This window comes from Leucopleurus acutus (assembly GCF_964270905.1).
Source record: "Leucopleurus acutus genome assembly, chromosome: 6".
Classification (NCBI taxonomy): domain Eukaryota; kingdom Metazoa; phylum Chordata; class Mammalia; order Artiodactyla; family Delphinidae; genus Leucopleurus; species Leucopleurus acutus.
The window spans coordinates 99,938,218-99,960,445 of record NC_139149.1 but is presented as its reverse complement, the minus strand read 5'-3'; the positions used below and the strand labels follow the sequence as shown (position 1 = coordinate 99,960,445).

Here is a 22,228-nt window from a genome sequence, read left to right as displayed (position 1 = left end):
CACTCCCCTCTACAACTCAACCACTTCAAAAAATACTCTGAGGAGGGGCGAGGTGGAGGGGTGGGAGCTCAGGCTGGCCGGCCAGCCGGTTCCCATGAGGTAGCTAACGCTGGTGCGCCGGGGCAGGGGCTGGTGGAGGCAGGCCCGTCACAGGCTCACAGCAGCCAGGAGGGAGTCACCAGCTGACTGGGAGGTGGAGGAGGCAGAAAGCCTCGAAGTCTGCCCAGAGTACTTGATCAAGGGTAACGTCTGGGTGGAGAGGCTGGGCTCTTTGCTGGTGTCCTCACTGTCCTTTGAGGAACTGGGTTTCCTGGGGAAAGGGGAAAGGCCAGCTTGGGTCTTCGTGGGCTTGGGCATGGTCCCATCTCCAGAGAGTGGTATGCTTCCCTTGGAGGAGCCATGTTTTCTGAAGGGAACAGAGGGAGGAAGAAATGGCTGAGACATTGTGTAGCTGAGACTTTAACCCACGACCTGCTACCTTCAGAGTCTAGAGCAGGCATTCACCGTATTCATTTCAGTATGGCTGAAAGTGGCTGCTTTTGCGGATGAGGCTATGCTCCAGCTCAGCTTTACTGGGCATACCAAGAGCCACCAGGAAGAAGATACTGTGGCTGCATATTCTGATATTCCCACCAACCCCCAACTGGAGAACGCTGATCTCATCATACTCTGGGAAGAGAGGCAGGAGGAAAACTCCCCGAATTCACACTCAACACCCTTCCCTTGCCCAGGCAGCACTCACCCCAGCTTGCCAGTCTCTGATTTGGAGAAATCATTGAGCGTCACATCACCCTTTGGGACAGTCAGAATTGATGTCGGGAGAGTCCACTAAAAGCAAAGGAAGCAATGAGGCCAAAGGGCGAGGTAGAGGTCAGGGGAGAGTGTCTGGGTCTTAGGACTCTTTCCCAGCTCTATCCCTGAGTGATCAAAGGGTTCTTCCCTTCCCTACCCTGCAGGAATGGGCCCATATGCGGAGAAGTCTTGGTCCTCTCTTGATTCAGATAAGAAGCTGAGGCTACAAAGCATCTGATCCTTGAAAGAAAGGCATCCAGGGAATCCTGGAGGCAATTATTCCCTTGAAAGGGAAGGGTCCTGAGACACAGAGACCTGCAGAACCTTGGGAAGAAGTGAGAGGGTCTGGACCTACACCCAACCCATGCTGCACTCTTAAGGTGGAAGAGGGAGGGGCCTGAGGTAGGACTGTCCCCCTTCACCCCAATGGCACTACTCACCACTGGAGCAGAATCAGAGATGGATCCTGTGTGGAACCCTTTGTAGCACCAACTCCGAAGCAGATCTACTCCTAGGACAAGATTAACAAGGGTGGGACTTAAGAGGGTGGAACCAACTGGCCTATTCTTCTTGCCACAGAGGCCCACTTCTTGGTCTATTGGGATTTAATCTCTCATTAAACATGGCATGTGGGCAGGGAGGACACATCACCTTTGAGCTTGTTGCCATGGTACTTCTGTTCCCACTGGGTGGCGAGAATGTTGAAATATCGTGGCTGCTCAAAAAAGCGGAGATAGCGAGAAGAGATTCGAGAAGGAAAAATTCGTTCAAATTGACCACGGCGAGAAAACTCATCCTCCATCTCAACCAGAACCCGAACATCATCTGGCGTCAGGACATCCAGCACAGATGAATAGAAGTCCTGTGGCCCAAGGAACAGGGGGGAGAAGGGTATGACAAAGAGTGTAAGCCAGAGGCAGAGAATCAAAAAGCTGGGGGATGGGGAGTACAGCTCTGGGGTCCTGAGGCTCCAGGACCAAAGGACCACCAAGGCAGTCTGGTGGGCCCACTCTGGGCCTCATCTATCCCCAAGTCTGCTGAGCTTATTCGGGGCATGAAGAGACTCTTGGCTGGGGTGAGGGGAGACAGGGGGCACAGAGGTTAAGCGATTTGTTGGATGCAGTCAAGATCAGAATCCAGATTTGGCCACAGCCTCGTGTCCGCCACACTTCCATCTGACTCCCTCATCTGCTCGGAGAAAGTCAAGCCTTCCAGGAGCTCAGTGCCCCTCAGGGAAAGAAACCCAAGGGTCTACAGCTCTACAGGGTGGGCTGGTACAGCACTTTGCTAAGAGGAGTGGTTGTTGAACATGTGATAAGGGCCATCAACTCTCTCCGGAATGACATACATTCCAACAAATCCCTGCACATCAGGGGATGTAGGAAACCCTGCCCTAGAGGGAAGAAAAACTGCTTGCCTTGGGGCTCCACAGGTTTGACCAGGGAAGCTTTCTACTAGCACTGGGGTGAAGGCAATTTCCTACCTGATCAGGAATTTTCTGGGTCAGGTAATAGGCTTTCTTCATCTTCTGTGCAGTGAAGTACTCTGGGGCCATTCGACATCTGTCCCTGGGGGAGCTGGGCAGGCTAAGGCAGAGGGTGGAAAGGGGGCAAAGGGTAAGGTCAGCAGCTTCACATCCTGAGGACATGTAGAGAGAGGGTCCAGCCCAGGAAGACACCCTTCTCAAGAGAAGACAAAGAAGGATGGACAGAAGTTCGTTACGTGAGTAAATCAGACTGCAATGCACTGCATTCCGGTAGCCTGAGACTCAAAGATGAAGTACCATGTAAGAACTAAAAGAGTACAAAGCACCCTCTTTAAGTTGTATTTAAATGATTAAAAAAAAGGAGGACCATGGAACAATCACTGTACATATTTCAGTTTAGCTTAATTTAGTGAACACTTACTATAATAAATATCCAGCTTGGCCCTACTGGCTATGTGATCCTGGACAAATTCCCTGACCTCCCTGCACCTCAGTTTCATCACCCACATTACAACAATTACTGCTGAGAGAGACACAAAGATGGCCTCCAAGAAGCTCACAGGATGGCATGTGTCAAATGACAAATAACTATAGCACAGAGCCAAATATAAGTCTACAAGGTACAGTGGGGAAAGCAAGTTTTGTTACCAAAAACTTGAGCTCCCTTTCCTCAAGAGTGGTTCTGAGTGCTTTGTGGGGTGTGGAGGAGAGAGCCCACATTGAGCTGGTTTCATGAAGATGCTGCCTTCAGCTAGGCTTTGATGGATGGGTGAGGTTGAAACAGGGAGGTCTTGCTGAGTGGAAGGAGGAAGAAACCCCATGAGCAGAGGAGGGGACACCACAGGGGAAAAATGAGAAGCAGTGAACATTTCAGAGAGGAGACTAGACTAACTGATCCTTAAGGATTCTTCCAGCCTTGAGGTTCTATGAGCGATCCAGTTTGTCAGAGCACAGGAGCTGGGAAGAGGAATTAAGGGAGGGGTGCCTGGGAAAAAGAGGCTGGGGCCTTGAATGTCTGCTTGAGGAATTTTTTTTTTTTTGGCTGTGCCGCATGGCTGGTGGGATCGTAGTTCCCCGACCAGGGACTGAACCCAGGCCCTCAGCAGTGAAAGCGTGGAGTCTTAACCACTAGACTGCCAGGTAATCCCCTGCTTGAGGAATTTAAAGCTGATCCCCCAGGCTCTGTGGGGATTCCTGGGCAGGGGAGCAATTAAGCAAACAGGCTTTTAGGGGCACTGACATGGCAGTGGTGTGTGAGTAGATTGCAGGGGCAGACCGAGCAGTAAGGGAGACCAAGCAGGAGGGAACACCCAGACACCACCCCTTCCCATAGTCCCTATGGGGCTGCTCATGCTGCCAGCCGAGCTGCAGACAAGCACAGAGGCCGACCTGGCGGTGGAGCTGCTGGAGCTGCCGGAGCTGGAAGCGATATCCTCTGCGCTGGGCAGAACAAAGCCCGCCAGGTTCAGAAGGTCACGGATCATCTGGCCTTTGATGCTGATGTCCAGTGGAGAGCTGGAGTGGAGGCTTCAGGGAAAGGATGCAAAGAGTGGTAAAAGCAGATGCCAAAACTGTTTCCAGTCCCAAGTCCCAGTCAATGCCAGCCCCATTTACATCCAAACTCATGAGCGCCATCACGGGGGTCTTCTTGCCCCACGGATAGTGAATAACCTCACACAGGGTGGTTCCTGCCCATGACCTTGCTAGGGAAAAGCATGCAGTAGGCATCAAGTTTAAAAGAGTAACTTTTAACAATCTGTCTCCAATGTCAGAGAACCCTGAGATAACGGCAAAGAATAAGGGAATGCGTAAACAGACCATGAAGGGAAAACACATATTCTAGTGAAGGAAAGGTTTTCCCAAAGTCAGCAAGACTGGAGCAGAAACAGGATCTTGAGGACACAGAAAGGCTTCTACTGCGAGTGACCTGAGAATACCTACCTTGGGGAGATGTTGACTTCCAGGACCCAGGGCTTGAGGTTCTCATCGAGCATGATGTCGAAACCGAAGAGCTCGTGGCAGCTGTAGGGCCGCCGCACGTACATCTTCAGCAGGCTGGTCACATAGGGTTCTGACCTAGTCACAGGGAGGAGAAAGTATTCAGCTCAGCTCCTCCCAAAGGCTCTACCTAGAGCTGCCCTGCCAATGGAGTGGCTCAGAGACAGGAGGACAGAAGCAACCCAGGAAAAGAAGCTCTCAAGAGATGTCTGTGATCTGGAGCCAGCTTCTGGGGATGAAGTTCAGTAGAAGAGCAGAATTTAAGTCTATCCATTCCTTCCTAAACCCTGTCCTCAGAAACGGAACTTTTGACAGCATGGTCAAAAGTCTGGAGCACAGCAGGGTGGAGGCCCATAAGAAAAGGGGGGGGGGTTCAGTGGCAGGCCCCACACCCAGGGTGGCAGTGTGACTCACGAGATGATCGTTTTGACAACAACGTCCTTTATCTTCTCCCAGATGGCGTCACTGTTGACTCCCTTCTGGCTCAGGTAGCTCCATAAAGCCTTCAGCGCCCTGTAAGGCAGGAGAGGAGGAGGGAGAATTTAGGGTTGTAGTCTATGAATGAGCAATGAAGAAAAGAGAAAGAAAAAGGAATGAGAGGCCCAAAGGTACCTTCTTCATGTATCTTCTTTTGATGTTTTGAATTAAGACAGAAATGAGTTGGATGCAAACAGACCAATTCTGAATTGCCAAGTGTTTATATAATCTCTGGGTCTTATATTAATCCTCCACTCACCACTCCCCCGAAACCTCCCCAAACCCCAGAACCCTGTGCTCCTCTAGACCTCCACTTGATGGGGACACTGTCTGGGTACCATTTGTGGCCCTGGCAGGCCGTTTCGTCTTCATTGGCCTGGTACTCGGCATTCTTTTTATTGACACTGTAGTTGGTCAGGTGCATGAACTTGTTGCCAAGGCTCTTCATGGAAGGAGAATACCTGCAAGTGAGAGGAAAGGCAGAGGATAACGGTCCAAACATTTCCCCACATCCTGAGGAGGCAAAGGACAAGTGGACAGATCTTTTCAGATGCACAAGGGTCTGAGAAGTACACCTACTGGTAAGATTTCCAAAACACCACAGATAAACTCATCTCCCAATTTATCCCACCTCAGTCCTGCAGGAAGACCCTCCCTATTCAGTGAAGCAGAGGACCTCCTTATTTCCCCTTCCACATATAACTGTGATTTATAATAACAAATATACTTATTGGTCTCTGCCCCCAGCCCCTGACACAGAGCTCCTAAAACCTTTGTAAATTCCTAAGTGGTAAGAGTACAAGGAGCATCTTTGTTCTCAGATTTGGTCTTTGACCCCAGTTCCCGACACAGAGCTCCTGAAACTCGTAATTTCCCGGGTGATAGGAGCGTCTTCTGTTCTAATGAGGTGACACTGGGTAAGCTCCTGGATGGCTTCTGGATGAGGGACAGTCACTGGAAAGACCAAGCCATGATTAGACAGTTGCAAGTTTCAACTCCCCCCACTCAACTCCCATTCTCTTAAAAAGGGAGAAGGGCTGAAAATGGAGTTAATGATCGATCATGCCTAAGTGATGAAGCCTCCATAAAAATACCCAAAATATGAGGTTCAGAGAGCTTCTGGGTGGGTAAACCTCTGGAGGTGCTGCGAGAGCAGCCAGCCCAGAGAGGGCATAGAAGCTCTGTGCCTCTTCCTACATACCTTGCCCTGTGCATCTCTTCCATCTGGCTGTTCTTCTGTACCCTTTATCACATCCATCTTTCATAAATCAGTAAACATAAGTAAACTGTTTTCCTGAGTTGAGTGAGCTGCTCTAGCAAATTAATCAAATTGATACCCCTCAGCCCCGGCCCCAAGGAGGGGGGTCATGGGAACCTCTGATTTATACCAATTGGTCAGAAACACATGCGGCACCCTGCACTTGCAACTGGCATCTGAGGTGGTGTAGAGAGGGGCAGCCTGATGAGACTGAGTCCTTAACCTGTGGGATCTGATGCTATCTCCAGGTAGACAGTGTCAGAATTGAGTTCAATTGTAGGACACTCACCTGGTGTTGTGTAGAACTGCTTCGTGTGGGGGAAAAAACCCCACACATTTGGTGACCAGAAGTGTCAGAAGTGAAGTGTAGTAAAGGAGACACACAGGAGAAAAGGAAGACTAGGTTTTCCCAAAGGCACCCTACCTTCTCCTTTGCTAACAAAAACTACCAAAATATTGGTTATTTTCCTGTTTGGTGTCCTCTGGCTTCCCTCCCTGGAGGGAAAGCAAATCCCCAAAGCTGTCAGCATGAGGCCTCACCACTACCACATACTTGCAACTGGCAAAGCGGACGAGTCCATCTGAAAAGAGGTAAATCCGTAGAGGATCATAGGAGGTGACGTAAACATAGATTCGCAGATCGAACTTGCTGCCGCTGATGAGGTAGGGTTTGTGGAGATACCTACACAGGGAAAGGCCAGCTTCAGGGACAGGACAGATGTGATAGGGCTTGGTAGGTAACTGAGCCATGGCAAAAGCCAGCTAACGGTCTCCAGGACAAAGACCTTTAAACAGCTGGCTGAGGAAGTTTTTTGGCTAGGAGGACAAAGGACAAAATAACATCATGAAAAGGGAACCTCCAGGCTGAGAAGATGGGAAACGGGGAGCGGGATCTGAGCTGGAGACCGGCTCACCTCTGTACCAGAAGGGGTCTTCGCTTGGGGAGCTGACTCCACTTGTGAATGACCTGGATGCCAATGCCTCGAGCAGATGCCGGCTAGAGGTCAAGGGGAGAGGAGAGGAGCTGTTTACCTGGCCAGACACTCCGCTGTTCCCACTCTCAGGCCCTGGCCTGCCACCTGCCGTGATCCACTCACTGGTTTAACAATCCACTTTTGGCGGCTGCTGCTCTCCCAGGCTTTGCGCAGAAGCTTGGCATCCTGGGGCAGGATGAAGGACTGGGGGAAGAAACTGAACTCCTTCTTGCCAAACCGGCTCTGCATGCGGGACAGGTTCCGCCACAGTCGGTCCTTTCGCCCAATCTGGAATGAACCTGGGAAGTGGTTTAGCTACAGAAGGGACAAAGGGTGAGAGTAGGGACAGAGAGAGTCCAGGTGAGGCCACAAGGAAGACAGCAAGATTCCCTACACCATTTCAACATTCAAAGCTCCTGTTCCATCTGATTATCACCGTCTAAAGGTCCTTAAGTATTCAGCTGCTGAGCGTTCACCAAAAAATGATTAAAACCCAAACACAACAAAACAGAGTACCCTTTAGGAGTCAACAGTTCACGACATAAAATAGTAACTAAGACAGACATAATATTCACTTAAGAGCAAAGAAAAAGCTGTTAAGTCTTTTTCCATGCCTGTAGGACAAAGACAGGAAACTACCTGGCTTTCCTGGGGAAAAGGGACTATTCATTCCAGCATGAGACCAAAGTCCTCTTTACACATATTCAGCTTGGAGGAATGGAGGCAATGCGCAGCGGTTACGGGAGAAACATAATAAACTGAAAACTGACACTGCATCTCAAGGCACTAGAGGAAAAAGTGTTTTTTAGAGGCTGCAACTATCTAAGACACCGCAGCTGAACTACTACTAGACATGCGTGATCTGCTGGGGGCTCACCCCGCACCTGCCTCCTACACTTCCTACACTCCCCTATGAACCCTCCTGACTTCTCCATGGTCATCCTCCTCTTCCCCCACTTCCAATACCAGCCTCCTCCTGCCCAATCCAGAGTCCAGGGGAAGAATGGCTCAGAAAGGGCCCCTACCTTCTGATGCTCCTGAATGGATCGGAAACTAGGAGACTTCATGTGGTGACCCCAGCAGCCCAGCCAGTCATCATTCCCTACAGAAGGCACATCAGGAAGTCAGTCCTGCTTGCAGCTCAGTCCCTGGGACAGACAGAGGCTCAGAGGCCCCAGAAATACCACTGGGCCTGGGCATAGCTCCCAGCCCCGGTTTTCTAAGAGTTGCCATGGAGCTGTCCTACATGAGGCCCTGGGGTCAGGACTAGAACAATGGGCCTCTGTCTTCCAATTTTGAGGAACAGACTCCAGCCCAGAGGGATTTCAGACCTATGTCCTCCTATGAAGTTGGAAACTTCAGGACAGGGTCCCCACATAACAGGAGGTATCTAGGGCTCCGTTCCCGCCCAAAGCCCATCTGTTGGGGCAGAGGACAGGCTCGAAGTAAGGCAAGTGACTCACTCTTGCTGATTTTGAAGTGGGACCGTCCAATGGTCTGCTTGACAATGTTGGGGGTCACTGTGCTCATCTTCCACCGGAGCAGCTTCCTCTGCTCCCAGGGAAGTTTCTCCACTGGGGGAAAGCGGGGAGGTGGGGGGAGAGTGTGGAGAAGAGCAGGAAAGTCATGGTGAGAAGAGGTAAAAGATGGCACTGTTGCTCAGCCTTCCCTGGGTAGGCAAGTCACTAAGTATTGTCCCATATCAGAGTTTGAAAGGAGCACACTTTGGGGAAGAAAGGAGGCTGCACAGGAATGAGGAAAACAGAGAGGAGAGGCGGTTGAAAGGGGAAAGACACAAGGTTAGAGGGCAAGAATGATCATGAAATTATGGGGCTGAGAGGGTCAGCCAAAGGATGGACAAGATAAAGATCCCCCACCAGACTGGTGAGCCAGGCGGGGAACCAAGCACCAATACAGGCATTCTGGAAAGCCCCTTCCACCCTATTGCCACCCCCTCCCAACTTCGCTAGCATCCTTCTCCTGGGGGTTCTTCTGGGCTGACACTTGGCCAGGTTTACCTCTCTCATCCGAAGTGCCAAAATAGATGGTAGGGGGCACGTTGGGAAAGAGACTGTAGATGAGGGCTGGTCGGACAACTTTCTCTTTGGAAAGGGGTTTGGTCAGAATCTCCATACAGTTCCTAAGATGAAAAACAGAAATGTGGTAGAGAAAGGGAAAGCCACAGCCCTGAGTGCTGTTACTATTACATATTTCTTCCAGGGCACTATCTTTTACACTTTGATTCTACAAAAACAAGTGCTCAATAATTATTTTGCAAATATTAATCCATAAGGTGCTACGGCTAACCTATACACAGTCACACCATTAAAAATCACCTAAAGACAAAGTTTTCCAATACTTCATTCTATGAGACAACTCCAAAACTTCCTGTGACAAGCCACAGGCTGAGGAGGTTCCTGAAAAGAGTGGTTCTCAGAGAGCAGGTAATGAGTTTGAGTGGATACTAGTAGAGGAGTATACTACACTAAGACTAAGAGAAATAACAAGGAGAGAAAAAGAATGATATAGGTAACTAAAAAGGAGGAAAAGCAGAAAAGGTAGAAAAGAACTAAGAAGAGATATAGAGATTTTTAAAAAGAAAAGGGGGAAAAAGGCAACAGAAGAAAAGAAGTAGTGCTACTCCTAACTCATTTTACATTTATCTGAAAATATATGGTTGATTAATGCTCTTCTCTGTTTTAAAAATGATTCGTTAACATCTTATTTTTACATAACAATGTGGTAACACATGTCTGGGAATCTGCGGCAGTGGGCCATGGGGTCCCTACTGTTATTCCAACAATGTCTTGGCCAAGGCTAGCTCAAGGAGTCTCAAAATAGTGAAAACCTCAACTATCTATTGACAGACACAGACCATTTCTTCAAACAGCACTGAAAGTGGAGAGAGTAGTTATTACTCTCTATACTGAGCTATATGATCCACAAATATTTTTTAAGATTAATTTTTAGCTTATGAAGAGCCACTCTACTTGTTGTTTTTTTTTTTTTTACGCGGGCCTCTCACTGTTGTGGCCTCTCCTATTGCAGAGCACAGGCTCCGGACGCGCAGGCTCAGCGGCCATGGCTCACGGGCCCAGCCGCTCCGCGGCATGTGGGATCTTCCCGGACCGGGGCATGAACCCGTGTCCCCTGCATCAGCAGGCGGACTCTCAACCTCTGCGCCACCAGGGAAGCCCTCTACTTGTTATTTTGCAGCACGACAGAAATAGGCACTGTATGTAAAACACTTCAGTGTTTCAAACCTTAGAGATTTTTAGTGCATTTTATTGGGTCAAGTTAAATATTAATTCCTAATTAAATAAATCCAATTAATTCAACTCTATTCCTCATTTCCAAAGTATTTTACTTTAAAGGCTTTTCATTTACTGAGTATCAGAATTTAAGATTGTTGAAAATCAAGGAGAATGAGTTAATGTTTAAAAACAAAGACAAGATAGGAATGCAAAATGGTGCAGCCACTCTGGGAAACAGTTCTGGCAGTTTCTTAAAAAACTAAACATGCAGGATTTCCCTGGCGGTCCAGTGGTTAAGACTCTGTGCTCCCACTGCAGGGGGCTCAGGTTCAATCCCTGGTCGGGGAACTAAGATCCCACATGCTGTGTGGCACAGCCAAAAAAGAAAAAAATCAAACAAAAGAAACTAAACATGCAATTACCATAGAACCCAGCAATTACACTCCTGGGCATTTATCTCAGAGAGGTGAAGACTTATGTTCACTCAAAAATATGTACACAGTTGTTTAGAGCAGCTTTACTCGTAATAGTCAAAAACTGGAAACAAACAAAATATCCTTCAGCAGGTGGCTGGTTAATCAAACTGTGGTCCATTGATACCGTGGAACACTACTCAGCAATATAAAGGAATGAACTATGGATACATGCAACAACCTGGATGAATTTGCAAAGAATATGCTGAGTAAAAAAAGCTGATCTCAAAAGGCTATATATGGCTATCATTCCATTTGTATAACATTGTTGAAATAACAAAACTATCAGTTGCTAGGGGTTAAGAAGGGGATGGGAGTAGGAAGGAAAGAAGTGTGCTCTCAGGACAACAGGAGGGATTCTTGCAGTGACGGAAATGTTTACATTTTCACTAATGTTAATGTCTTGATTGTACTAAATTGTACTACAGTTTGCAAGATGTTACACAGGAGGGACTTCCCTGGTGGCACAGTGGTTAAGAATCCGCCTGCCAATGCAGGGGACACGGGTTCAAGCCCTGGTCTGGGAAGATCCCACATGCCACGGAGCAACTAAGCCCCTGCGCCACAACTACTGAGCCTGTGCTCTAGAGCCCGCAAGCCACAACTACTGAGCTCGTGCACCACAACTACTGAAGCCCATGCACCTACAGCCCGGGCTCTGCAACGAGGGAAGCCACCACAATGAGAAGCCCACGCACCTCAACAAAGAGTAGCCTGGCTCGCCGCAACTAGAGAAAGCCCGTGGGCAGCAATGAAGACCCAATGCAGCCAAAATAAAAAAAAGGATGTTACCACAGGGGGAAACTGAGTAAAGAATTCAGGAAATCTCTGTATTATTTCTTAAAACTGCATGGAAATCTACAAATGTCTCAAAAGTTTTATTAAAAAAATAAATATCTTTGTTAGCTGCCTCTCAAGAGTACTGAACTTAACCTCAATGGGTCTGGCTTCTGGTTTAGCAGTGCTAGAAACCTTGACCTTGCAAATAGTTACTTAACTTCTCTCCTCAATTTTCATGTCTGAAAAAAAGAGGATGGACTTGATGACTACCATCTCTAAATTTACACAATTCTTAGAAAAAAAAATACGGAACAGGAAATGTAATAAACTATTGCTGAATAGAGAAGCAGAGGTAGTGATTTCAATGATCTTTCTGTGACTGCAAAACTTTCTATAATAAATATATAAATCTTTCATAATTGGGAAAAAATAAGATTTTGCAATCCAAAAATATTTCTGATTTTAGTCAAAATGCAAAGTAGTTTAGAATTCATCAACCTCCATTTGCTTGAACTCATGTTTCAAGCTTCATATAGACTGTATATTTTGTAGAAGTTAAATTAATTAATGAGCAAATAATTAACAAACACTTTTGTGAATTTTACCTTATAAATCAGAAAGGTTAAATAAAGGGCTGTTCAGCTGCCTTGAAGTAGGCCTGAACACAAACCTAGATCGCCCTTAAGTGTGGAAAAGGGGTTCCAAGTCAATTAAATGTTAAATATATTTCTCTTCTGGATAGTGGAGGTGCTTAGTCAACATCCAATATATATGACCAGGAGTAGTTTTGCTTTTCTGAAAGAACAATGGGTTAGGCTTAAAGTAACAGAATTTATGCACCAGATTCAGGATACCTATGATAGGATTTCTACTAATCTTCACAGAAAGTCCCAATTTTGTCTCTCCACTTTCCAAACAACTCTCTCCACCTCGTTAGTTTGGACTCTAAAACTAGTACGGCCGCTGCACCATGTGAATGTGCACCATCACATTCAGAGATGCAGCCTGGCTTGTCCATACTAATCTTAGGTGAGGCTAACTTTTCCTCTTAGCTTCATCTAAGGCACAACTGACACAAAGAAAAGCAACCAGAATCTGGGTGCTCCACATGCTAGGCAAGCCTCAACACATATGGCCAGATTTTAATTAAAATTAGAATAGAAATTTTGCTTTTTTTACATTTTCAGTAGAAATTATTTTTTAAAAGAAAAAAACTTTAATGTTTAGTACTTTGTGAGGGTTCTTTTTCTTTTCTTTTTTTAAAAATTTATTTTATTTATTTATTTTTGGCTGCATTGGGTCTTTGTTGCTGCGTGTGGGCTTTCTCTAGTTGCGGAGAGCGGGGGCTACTCTTCATTGAGGTGCATGGCCTTCTCATTGTGGTGGCTTCTCTTGTTGCAGAGCACGGGCTCTAGGGTGCACGGGCTTCAGTAGTTGCAGTACGTGGGCTCGGTAGTTGTGGCCTACTTGCTCTGTGGCATGTGGGATCTTCCTGGACCAGGGCTCGAACCCGCATCCCCTGCACTGGCAGGCGGACTCTTAACCACTGTGCCACCAGTGAAGCCCATGAAGGTTCTTTTTAATATCTAATAATAATTAATGAAGACAGAGCTTCATATTGAGACAAGGTTGGAAGTGATGAGGGAAACAAGGAAGATTATATTGAAGAATGTTAACTTTCTACCCAGAAAGTTGATCTATATGATCCTTAAGCAAGTTCTAAAACTCTTTAGCACAATGACATGTCCTCATTTACAGTGATTTCCTCTTAGTCCTGCATTCCTTCCTCTCCCTGGACTCCCCATCTCAGTTATACAGCATTCTACAACTATCTGTTTTACAAAAGAAAGGTCTACATTAAGAGACTGACTTGTTGGTTCCCTAGTTAGAGATGGGTATCACTCAGATTCCACAAAGGGCAGCCAACAAAATAATCTAGATTAAAGCTAGCGAATTTTAAATTCAATTTCTTATTACTAAGGTCAACATCAGTCTTATAAAATTAACGTCTGAAGGGAGCAGAAGAGCATTGCAAAAAGCTCCAGTTAGCAGTATATCTATCTCAGAACTGTTTCTGCCTGTGGGACATACTCATAATGCAAGGTGGCAATTACCCTCAAGTGGGTAGCCTAACTAAGAATCTACCTCAAACAATATGGGTCTTCATTAATTAGTTATTAATTTTCTAAATACTTCTTGAAATTATTTGCTTTTTACCTGAACAATTTCTTGAAGCCTAAAGACCAAACTGCAGCCTAAGAAACTTGGTACTGTTTTTAAGCCCCACTGATAAAATATGCTTCTGTTCCCTTCCACTGTTTCCTGTTTAAAAACGAAAGTCCTAATGTAAAAATTTGGTAAAAATGAGTTAGGGTTAACAGGGCCATTAATTAATGACTTAGGTGATTAATCTCTTTATAATCTTAAAGAGACGGAAAATGGGCCTCTACCAACGATCTACACAGCCAGCACTCACCGAGAGATCACTGCTACTGACTCGCTGGGGGAAACAGTACTGCATGAGGAGCACTCTGAGTCTCCTGCGGGTGAAAAGCAGAGAAGTCCCAGCTAGGAGAGGCTGCCACACAAAGTCACCAAGCCCAGGCAGCTCTTCCTCGGACATCTTGGCTCAGCCTTCTTACAGAGCCACAAGCACCCGCTGCTGCCTTGCATGGCCCCCCCGAAGCTCGACAGCAGCAGGGAGAAGGCAAGACTCGGGGGATGGCGGACTAGAGAGCAAGTCCCCCAAAAGCCACTACTACCCTTAGACCCCCAAGGCGAATGATGAATGTAGGTGACAAAGTGAGTTAAGGATCTGGTACACAATTGTTAGTCCCCTTCCCTAGCGGTGGTGACCCATGCCCAGTTGGAGGTGAGAGGGTCCCCTACTCACCCTCCTCCTCTTCATTCTCATCATGGTTGCAGCAGTCTTCCAAACCATCTATTAGCTCTTCTTCCAGATCTTCAGCTTCAACCTGGTCTAGCTGGAGGTCAGTAGCTGAACTGTAAGAAAGAATCATGCCCCCGGCCCAGCCAACTCCATAAGAGCGGTCACAGTTGGATTCTCATTCCTTCATCATCTCCCAATGTTTGTCTCTTCCCCAGTCACCAATCTGCTGGCCCTTGCCTGGGCCTTACAACTCTTCCTCTTGTCCTCAGAGCTTAGGTCCAGCCATAGTTCCTCAACCCTACATCCCCTATTCTGCAGAGAGGCACTATGTCTTCCATCTTCTTTGACGTCCCTCATGGCATATAAAAACAAAATTCTGAATACAAAACACCATCAATCAGTGTGTGGTAATAGACATCAAAGGTCCCTAGACTTCTCTCTGGGAACTCAGAACAAGGCCTTGGTGGACCACGGTTCCAGAGAAGTAACAAGACACAAGAGAAGAAGCCAGGTATGTGTATGCCCTAACTCTGAAACGGCTGTCATACCAGGACTGACTGAGAATCTGATTTGGTTTGGAATTAAGTAGAGAAATCACAGTTCGCAACACATGATGTTTGGAATTCTTATTTTTCCCTGGTTATAACCTAAAGCAAGGCTTAGCAAACTATTCCTCTAAAGGGCAAGACAGTAAATATTTTCAGTTTTGTGGGCCATTCAGTCTGTCGCAACTACTCAACCCTACAGTTATAACAAAAAAGCAGCCACAGACAGTAGTAAATGAAGGAGTAAGGCTGCATTTCAATAAAACCTTATTTATAAAAGCAGGCAGAGGGTGGGATTTGGCCTGTAAATTGTAGCTTGCTGACCTCTGCTCTAAAGTGAAAACCAAACTTCTACGGCAGTTAAGAAAGAAAACCAACCTCCAGAGACAGACGGTCAGTGTCACCAAACATGTATACATTCTACTGCTTTAAATGAACCAAAAACTTTCTCCGACTTACCCAATATCCCTAGCAGGTGAGTCCAGCTTCCTGGCTTCCTTAGGCTCCTCCCTCCCAAGCTTGCCCAGATGGATGGAAGAGAGGCGGGTGGCCACCTCGGCCACGCCAAGGGGCTGAGGGGGAGAAGGCAGAGCTGGAGTTTTGTCTTCTCCAAGAGGTGGGGAGTTGATCACAGATCCACAGGCAGGGCTGCAGCTGAGCCCACTGGCGTGTGAGGCAAGGAGGTGAATACTGATGTGTTTGGTACAGAAGACTGTACTGTCCAGCTCCATGGTGTCCGAGGCTCCAGGGAGGACTCTACTGTCTGCTCCAGCATTCTCCTGAGGGAGCTGCTGGCCTACCACAGCTGGTTTCCACCACCTGTTCCTGTTGAGGACATCCCACTGCAAGCTGGGGTTCATGAAATAAGACTGTTCAAAATGGTAGCCTTGCCTTGGCTTCTTCTCAAAGCCTCTTGCAGTCAACTTCCTCACAGCCTCAGTGAACCGAACCTCCTTAGTCAGATTCTGGGAAACAGAGTCCCCATCCAGGCCACAGGGATGTGGCTCTGCCCCTGTGGCTAAGTTACTCCAGTTGTAGTGGGGAGAGGCAGCACTGGTGGTGGAAGCGTCTAAGGAACTGGGTGTAGACAGGGTGCTGTGGGAAGGGTCATCATCTAGGACAGTGCCACTGCTCTTGGGCACCTTGTGCTCAACAGGCTGGAGTGCACAGTCTCCAGTGCCCCCTGAATGATGCCAGGAGACAAGCTGGAACTTCGGTGAGGATACTGGCTTCAGGCCTTCTGTGGCCTGCAATAAAGGCACTTTAGTGCTATTTGGCCGCATGAAGGAGTTGTTATTTAGCATGGGCTTGTAGGAAGAGGAAGAAGAGGAGAGTGGAGACGGGGTCTTCCCTGAGATGGCAGAGGCCAGGCTCTTCCCTGAAGGATTTTCCCCAGCCGCTCCCAGTGAGAGGTATGGTTCTGTGGATGAGGATGCCATGGGGGAGACCTTGGAAGAAGTGGCCTTATTGGCAGTGAGTCTGATAGGGAGTCTCTTTTGAGGGAAAGAAAAAGGTCTTTTTTCTGACAGGCTTGAATGCAAGCAGAAAGACTCCAGCTGCTGGTATGGTCTGTGGCCGTAGTTGGAGTGGCGGTAGAGCAGGGTGCTGCTGAACAGGTCCGGGAGGGAGTGCAGGTAACAGGAGTTGCTGTGGCCTGCAATGACAGCCGTGCTCCCGGAGCTACATAAAGTGCTGGGGCAAAAGAAGTATGTGGGCTGCGGTGGGACACCCAAGAGGCCTGGGCCCAACCCTGCTGAAAGTGTTCCCACGTGCTTCTTCTCCACCTTCCAGATTGGCTTCACCTGCTGATGACCCTGAGCCCAGACTTTGCCCTCAGAGGGTTTCTCAGGTGGCGGGGTAGGCACTGTGCCTGAGGGCCCACTCGGCTTAAAGCTGTTTCCCCGGCCAATAGTGTAGTGCTCTGTTCTTGCTGAGGCCATGAGGAGCCCACATCACGGCCACATGGCCTCATGGCCCAGCTCAGGTAAGCAGCCTCGTACCTCCAGCAGTAGCAGCCGCATCCTTGAGGTCCGTCAGCCTGGAGGGCAGAGAGACAACTGGGAATGTTACAGTCCTAGAAGGACAGACACAATGCTACAGTGGTGCCCAGGCAAGGAAGAGCCCCACCTCAGCACTTCTTGGGCAACCAGTCTTGGTCATCAATTGGGGCCCTGGGAGAAGAACACTAGATCCTTAGGGTGTTTTCAGTGGACTTCCTGCTGCCCTCATGCAACCAAAGCTGGCTCCATCAAGGACTGGGACACTAAGGTGCCACCAGTGTAAGTCTGTTCACATGTTCCCAACCTCTCACTCAGAGAGCTCTTTCCTCTCTCTCCAAAGAAAAAATCACCTTTCTGTCTCATCATCCACAACTTTACACAAGTGGCTTCCTTCCCTCACCTGACACGAGTGTGCCTAGGAAGGAGGCAAGTCTGGGTGTGGCAGAGAAACCAGCTAATACCTTCCTCCTCATCAACCAATTCTGAATGGCCAAAGATCATTTGAGAAGCATATTTTACATCTACTGCTCCCTCACCAATTCTCAGCTGCCCCGGATGTGGTCTGCTTTTCACAGTTAAATGTGACAAGTTCAGGTAAGAGCAGAGATTTCTCCTGCTGACCTCTGGAGTGCATTCTGGAGCTGAGACAGTAATTTCGTCTCTTCAAGTGTCTTGCCAACTATATAGGCTTAAATTCCAACCAACGTGTTGGTGGGAAAGAGAAGAAACAAGATGGAACTAGACACCAACATTCTTTATATTTAAGGTGACTTTATTTCCAGCAGCCACAATGGGACAGGAAAGGTCAGGGAGTAGAATACAGAGGCGAGAAGAGGAGAGAAACTTTCTTTATTCCAAATCCCAGCCTTCAGTTTGAGCTGATTTGGGGGAAGGAGAACGTGTCTCTTACATTTCCTCATTGAATCTTTCCTCTAAAGCAAAACCTCTGAACCAGCCTGTAGTTCTGGGTTCCCAACAGTCAGTTTAGTATGGTCTCTTGCTTTCTAAGCCAAATTCACAAAATATTCTGCAGTTTTCACACCTGCAGGGAAAGGTGGGTCTGCTTTCACGACAGCATCCTGGGGAAAAATAATACAAGACCCTTTTATAAGAAGTCATTCATCTGGGATAATTCTAAATGAAATCCTGGCATCTTCATCAAGTGTTTTCAGAGTGGCTAGAGGGAAGGAATTAGCAGAGAATTTTTTTGCTCAAGTTTCATTTGAGACACAGTCAATGGGAAGAGGACTTTGTATTTTGATAGGAGAATTCCTGTCTACAGCTACAGGAACTGTTGGTGTTGTCTACCAACAAAAAGCCTGCAGAAGCCACATGATGTCGCCCTCTTTTCCTGAAAAGGCTGACCTATGTGGATTCTTTCTCAAGGAGAGTACCAAAAAATCACTGCCAACATTCAAAATGATAGTGGGCAAAAGACAGCATAAGGGCTAAAACCAGATATGATGCCAGTAACCACAAATCAAGGTAACAGAAAATGGACCTCCACCAAGTCCAAACTATGGAAATACTGTGCGGGGGACAGTTATACTCTGCACTTATGGTAGAGAAGCACACACAAAGGGAAGGGTCAAATCCTGCCAGTGATTTTTTAAGACCACACACCTGAGTGTGTGTCATGTACACTCAACAGATTCACGTCCCAATTCACGTAGTCATCTTTCAGGAATCTACATCTTTCCCCACCGATGCAGCACAACAGATTCGCCAAAGTGATGGCAAAAAGGGCTAAGGAAACAAGATTTCAGGCTGGTGCTCCCTGAATATCACCCAACTTGTGGCTCGTCACGTGCATCCTCCTCTCTCAGACCTTCATGTCTCTACAAGTATCGCTCCCTAGAAGCCTTTCCTTCTCTTCCACCAGACAAAAAATAAACAGCTCAAATATCACTTTCACCAGGCAGCCTTTCTGGACTCCCCAGTTCAAATAGGATGCCTCACCTCTGTGCTCGCCACCATCACTGTCTGTATTACACTGAGCTTTAATAATGGACTACTCATCTGACTAGGAGCAAGGAGCATGTTGTCCTTCCCCTGATGTCCCCAGTATAGGGTCTCACCCACAATAAGTGCTCAATATTCTGTTGAATAAATAAACTGAAAAAAACACAGTAAATAAAGGGGAAATACACTAGAACTGATGAATGCTAGTTTGGGCACCTAATAAATACCAGGTACTACGCTCATCGAATCCTCACAAACACCCTATGTTCAATTTGCTGATGATGAATCCAAGACTCAGTAAAGCTAAGTAACTTTTCTATAATTAAACAACCGACAAGGAGTGGCTAGATTAAAACCTGAGTTTGACTCCATGCTGCCTCTTAAATAGAAATGAAACACACACCTAGGCCCTGTTCCCTCACTTATCCCTAACCTTCAGGTACAAGACAAAAGGCAGGTTGGAAACACTCCTCCACTGTTTATACTGAGCCCCCTTTGCGGGTGAAGTGCCCAAGAGCACACCACTGCATCCTCATCTGCACCGCGGGCAAGCCCACTTTCCCTCATAGATATGGGTACCCACTGCACACCTCGGGGCTGGGTGAAGAGAACCCTCCTCTCTGCACACACTGCTCAATGTCTGCCTCTCTGCAGCCCTCCACATGAATCCTCGGTGCCAGGAACACTGGAAGCAAGTGGCCCGGCATCTAGCTGGCTTCACTTTTAATCCAAATGAGGAAGAGGAAGGCGAAGGATATACTCCCACCCTCTTCAGAAGCTGCGGGTGGCCTGCTGGGCTAGTGCCAGAGTAAAGTGGATTCTCTTCTCTGTGACTAACAGGATTCTAGATCTTGTATGTGTCTGCAATGGCCATTTCCCACAGGGCATTTGTTTTTCCTTGTCTGACTTATCTTACTTAGCATAATACCCTCTAGATCCATCCATGTTTTTTTTGCTTTTTTAAAAAAAATATTTATTTATTTATTTAGGCTGCCCTGGGTGTTAGTTGTGGCACGTGGGATCTTCGCTGCAGCATGTGGGCTTCTTAGTTGCGGCATGCATGTGGGATCTAGTTCCCCAACCAGGGATTGAACCCGGGCCGCCTGCATTGGGAGCACGGAGTCTTACCCACTGGACCACCAGGGAAGTCCTCCACCCATGTTTTTGCAAATGGCAAGATTTCTCTTTTTATGGCCAAGTAATATTCCACTGTATATATGTGCCACATCGTCTGTGTCCATTCATCTATCACTAGACACTTGGGTTGCTTCCATAACTTGGCTATCGTAAATAGTGCTGCAGTGAACACTGGGGTGCTACCAGCATCTCCTTGTTGCTGCTACTTTACTCAGTGTAGGAACTCTGCCACAGCCACACCCAACTGCTTCAACAGTGCCTTTTCCTCCAGAGGTCCGCTCCAAAATCCTCCACAGCTCCTCTCTTTTATCCTCTCTCCCACATCAAACCAATCTGCTCTCACCACTTCAACTATTACCTGCAGGAGATGAGTCACTTTTCAGACCCGACTTCTCTCAAGCTCTGTGTCCTCATCGCCAACTGTCTTCTCCACCTTTTCCACAGGCAAGTCCAACCACTTCAGCCCAGCTTGTCAGAACAGCTCTGCACTCTTTTTTTTGGCCGCGCCTTACGGCTTACAGCATCTCAGTTCCCCAACCAGGAACTGAACCCGGACCCCGGCAGTGAAAGTGCCAAGTCCTAACCACTGGACCTCCAGGGAATTCCCTAGCTCTGCACTCTTGACGTTCCAATTTCTTTCAGTGGAAATTTCTTTCTCTCAGTCACCTAAGAGGAAAACTTAAGTCACTTCTGATTTCTTCCTTTCTCTTAATCTCCAAAGCCAAACTAGTCACAAAACTTAAGAGATTCTTTCTTCATAGCATGCCCCCTCCTTTCATTTCAACCGTCATCCCAGATCCGGACTGCTGCAACAGCTTCCACGCTGAAGTTTGTGTCTCCAGGGTCTGCCCTTCCTTATTCCATTCTGCAGGCAACCTCCAGGTTAACTTTGCTTAAATGTTACTTGATCAGTTACCTTTCCAAAAATTTTCCATGAGTCCTTCTTTAATATCACAGTAGCCCACCAACGACCTGCATCAGAATAACCTGGGGTACAGATTCCTGAGCCCCACTTTCAGAGAGGATTCAGTGGGTCTGAGGTAGGGCCAGGGATCTGTATTTTCAACAAGGCTTCTACATGATTCTCATGTAAGTCAATAAATAAATTCCAGACTTCTTAGCCTGAGTCTGGCTTCAGTCTTTTTTTAAGGTGTATTTCCATTTCCTTCCACCTTTAACTCTATTATATGACCTGTTCTGGTCTTGTACTAATCCTTTCAAACTGGTCTGCAGGCCCTTACTCCACTCAGCCTCTTCCTTCCAAATCCTTATCATATTTTATTTACCTTTTCCAGGCCCAGCTCAAGCTCCATCCTACCCATGAATATCTGTTGTGTAATTTATTCCTCTAATTGGATACTTTGTAAAGGCTATCTTTTACCGCTGTTCTCTTCTCATATGAATATGCCTCATAAGCTCCATGATGGTTTTTACAGGAAAATCTTGTGTTTCTGTAACAGATAAATGCACAGCTATGCGAGTAGAAGGAGGAAGATCACTGCCCTAGTCTGGCCTCCTCCTCAGCAATGCTACCCAAGCCTCCCCGCAAAACGTCATGAGATATTAAGGCTCCCTAGAACAAAGTTTAAAAATTAATCGACTTGAGGGTGATGAATATTTTCAATGTCAGTTATACCTCCACAAAGCTGTTAAAAAAGAAACAATTTTTTTTTCCCTTAAAGGGATAAGAAAGGAAGGTAAAGAACTGCTGAGCATTCTGAAGATAAACAAAATGGCCTCAAACATCCTTTTCTTTCTATTTGCATGACCGGCTCAGTCCAATTCCTAGTCCCTCACCCCCCTCACCAAGTGCAGGGCTGTTGCAGTAGCATCCTGCCTGACGTCCCTGGATCCAGCCTCTCTCCTTCTAAAGCATCCAGTCTCAGGAATCTCAACATCCTGCTTGGCCATCTTTAGACAGCATTCAGAAGCTGTCTATCTCATTCTGCCTTCCACTCTCTGTGGGGTCATTTTGCCTCAAGTTTCCTCCTTAAGTGAGAGTGAATGACGAGCAGTCTATGCTAGAAAATCTATGACTGTTGTCTCAAACGATCAAGTCACCAGGGGCCAGGCCCAGAACAACTTGGACAAAGTATCTATTTCTACAGAAAGCAATTATTCATTACACACTGACTGTATCACTCTCCTACATTACAGGAGTGTATGTGGCTCTTGGGATCTGAAGTTTCCTCTTCCTCCTCC

At 47.1% G+C, this 22,228-nt stretch overlaps 1 protein-coding gene across 1 annotated transcript; it reads right to left on the bottom strand.

The window, feature by feature from the left end:
* Positions 1-81: 81 nt before the first annotated feature.
* Positions 82-16,944, bottom strand: TTLL4 (tubulin tyrosine ligase like 4). Its single transcript, XM_082841238.1, has 18 exons — positions 15,387-16,944; positions 14,386-14,495; positions 13,969-14,032; positions 9,004-9,125; positions 8,449-8,559; positions 8,011-8,087; positions 7,109-7,300; positions 6,926-7,008; positions 6,565-6,693; positions 5,092-5,214; positions 4,691-4,789; positions 4,220-4,354; positions 3,668-3,805; positions 2,276-2,378; positions 1,444-1,654; positions 1,233-1,303; positions 743-828; positions 82-406 (listed from the first exon to the last, which is right to left on the bottom strand). Exons 1-18 carry the CDS (start codon positions 16,865-16,867, stop codon positions 148-150), a joined length of 3,594 nt encoding a protein of 1,197 aa, XP_082697364.1. The 5' UTR covers positions 16,868-16,944; the 3' UTR covers positions 82-147.
* Positions 16,945-22,228: the final 5,284 nt, after the last annotated feature.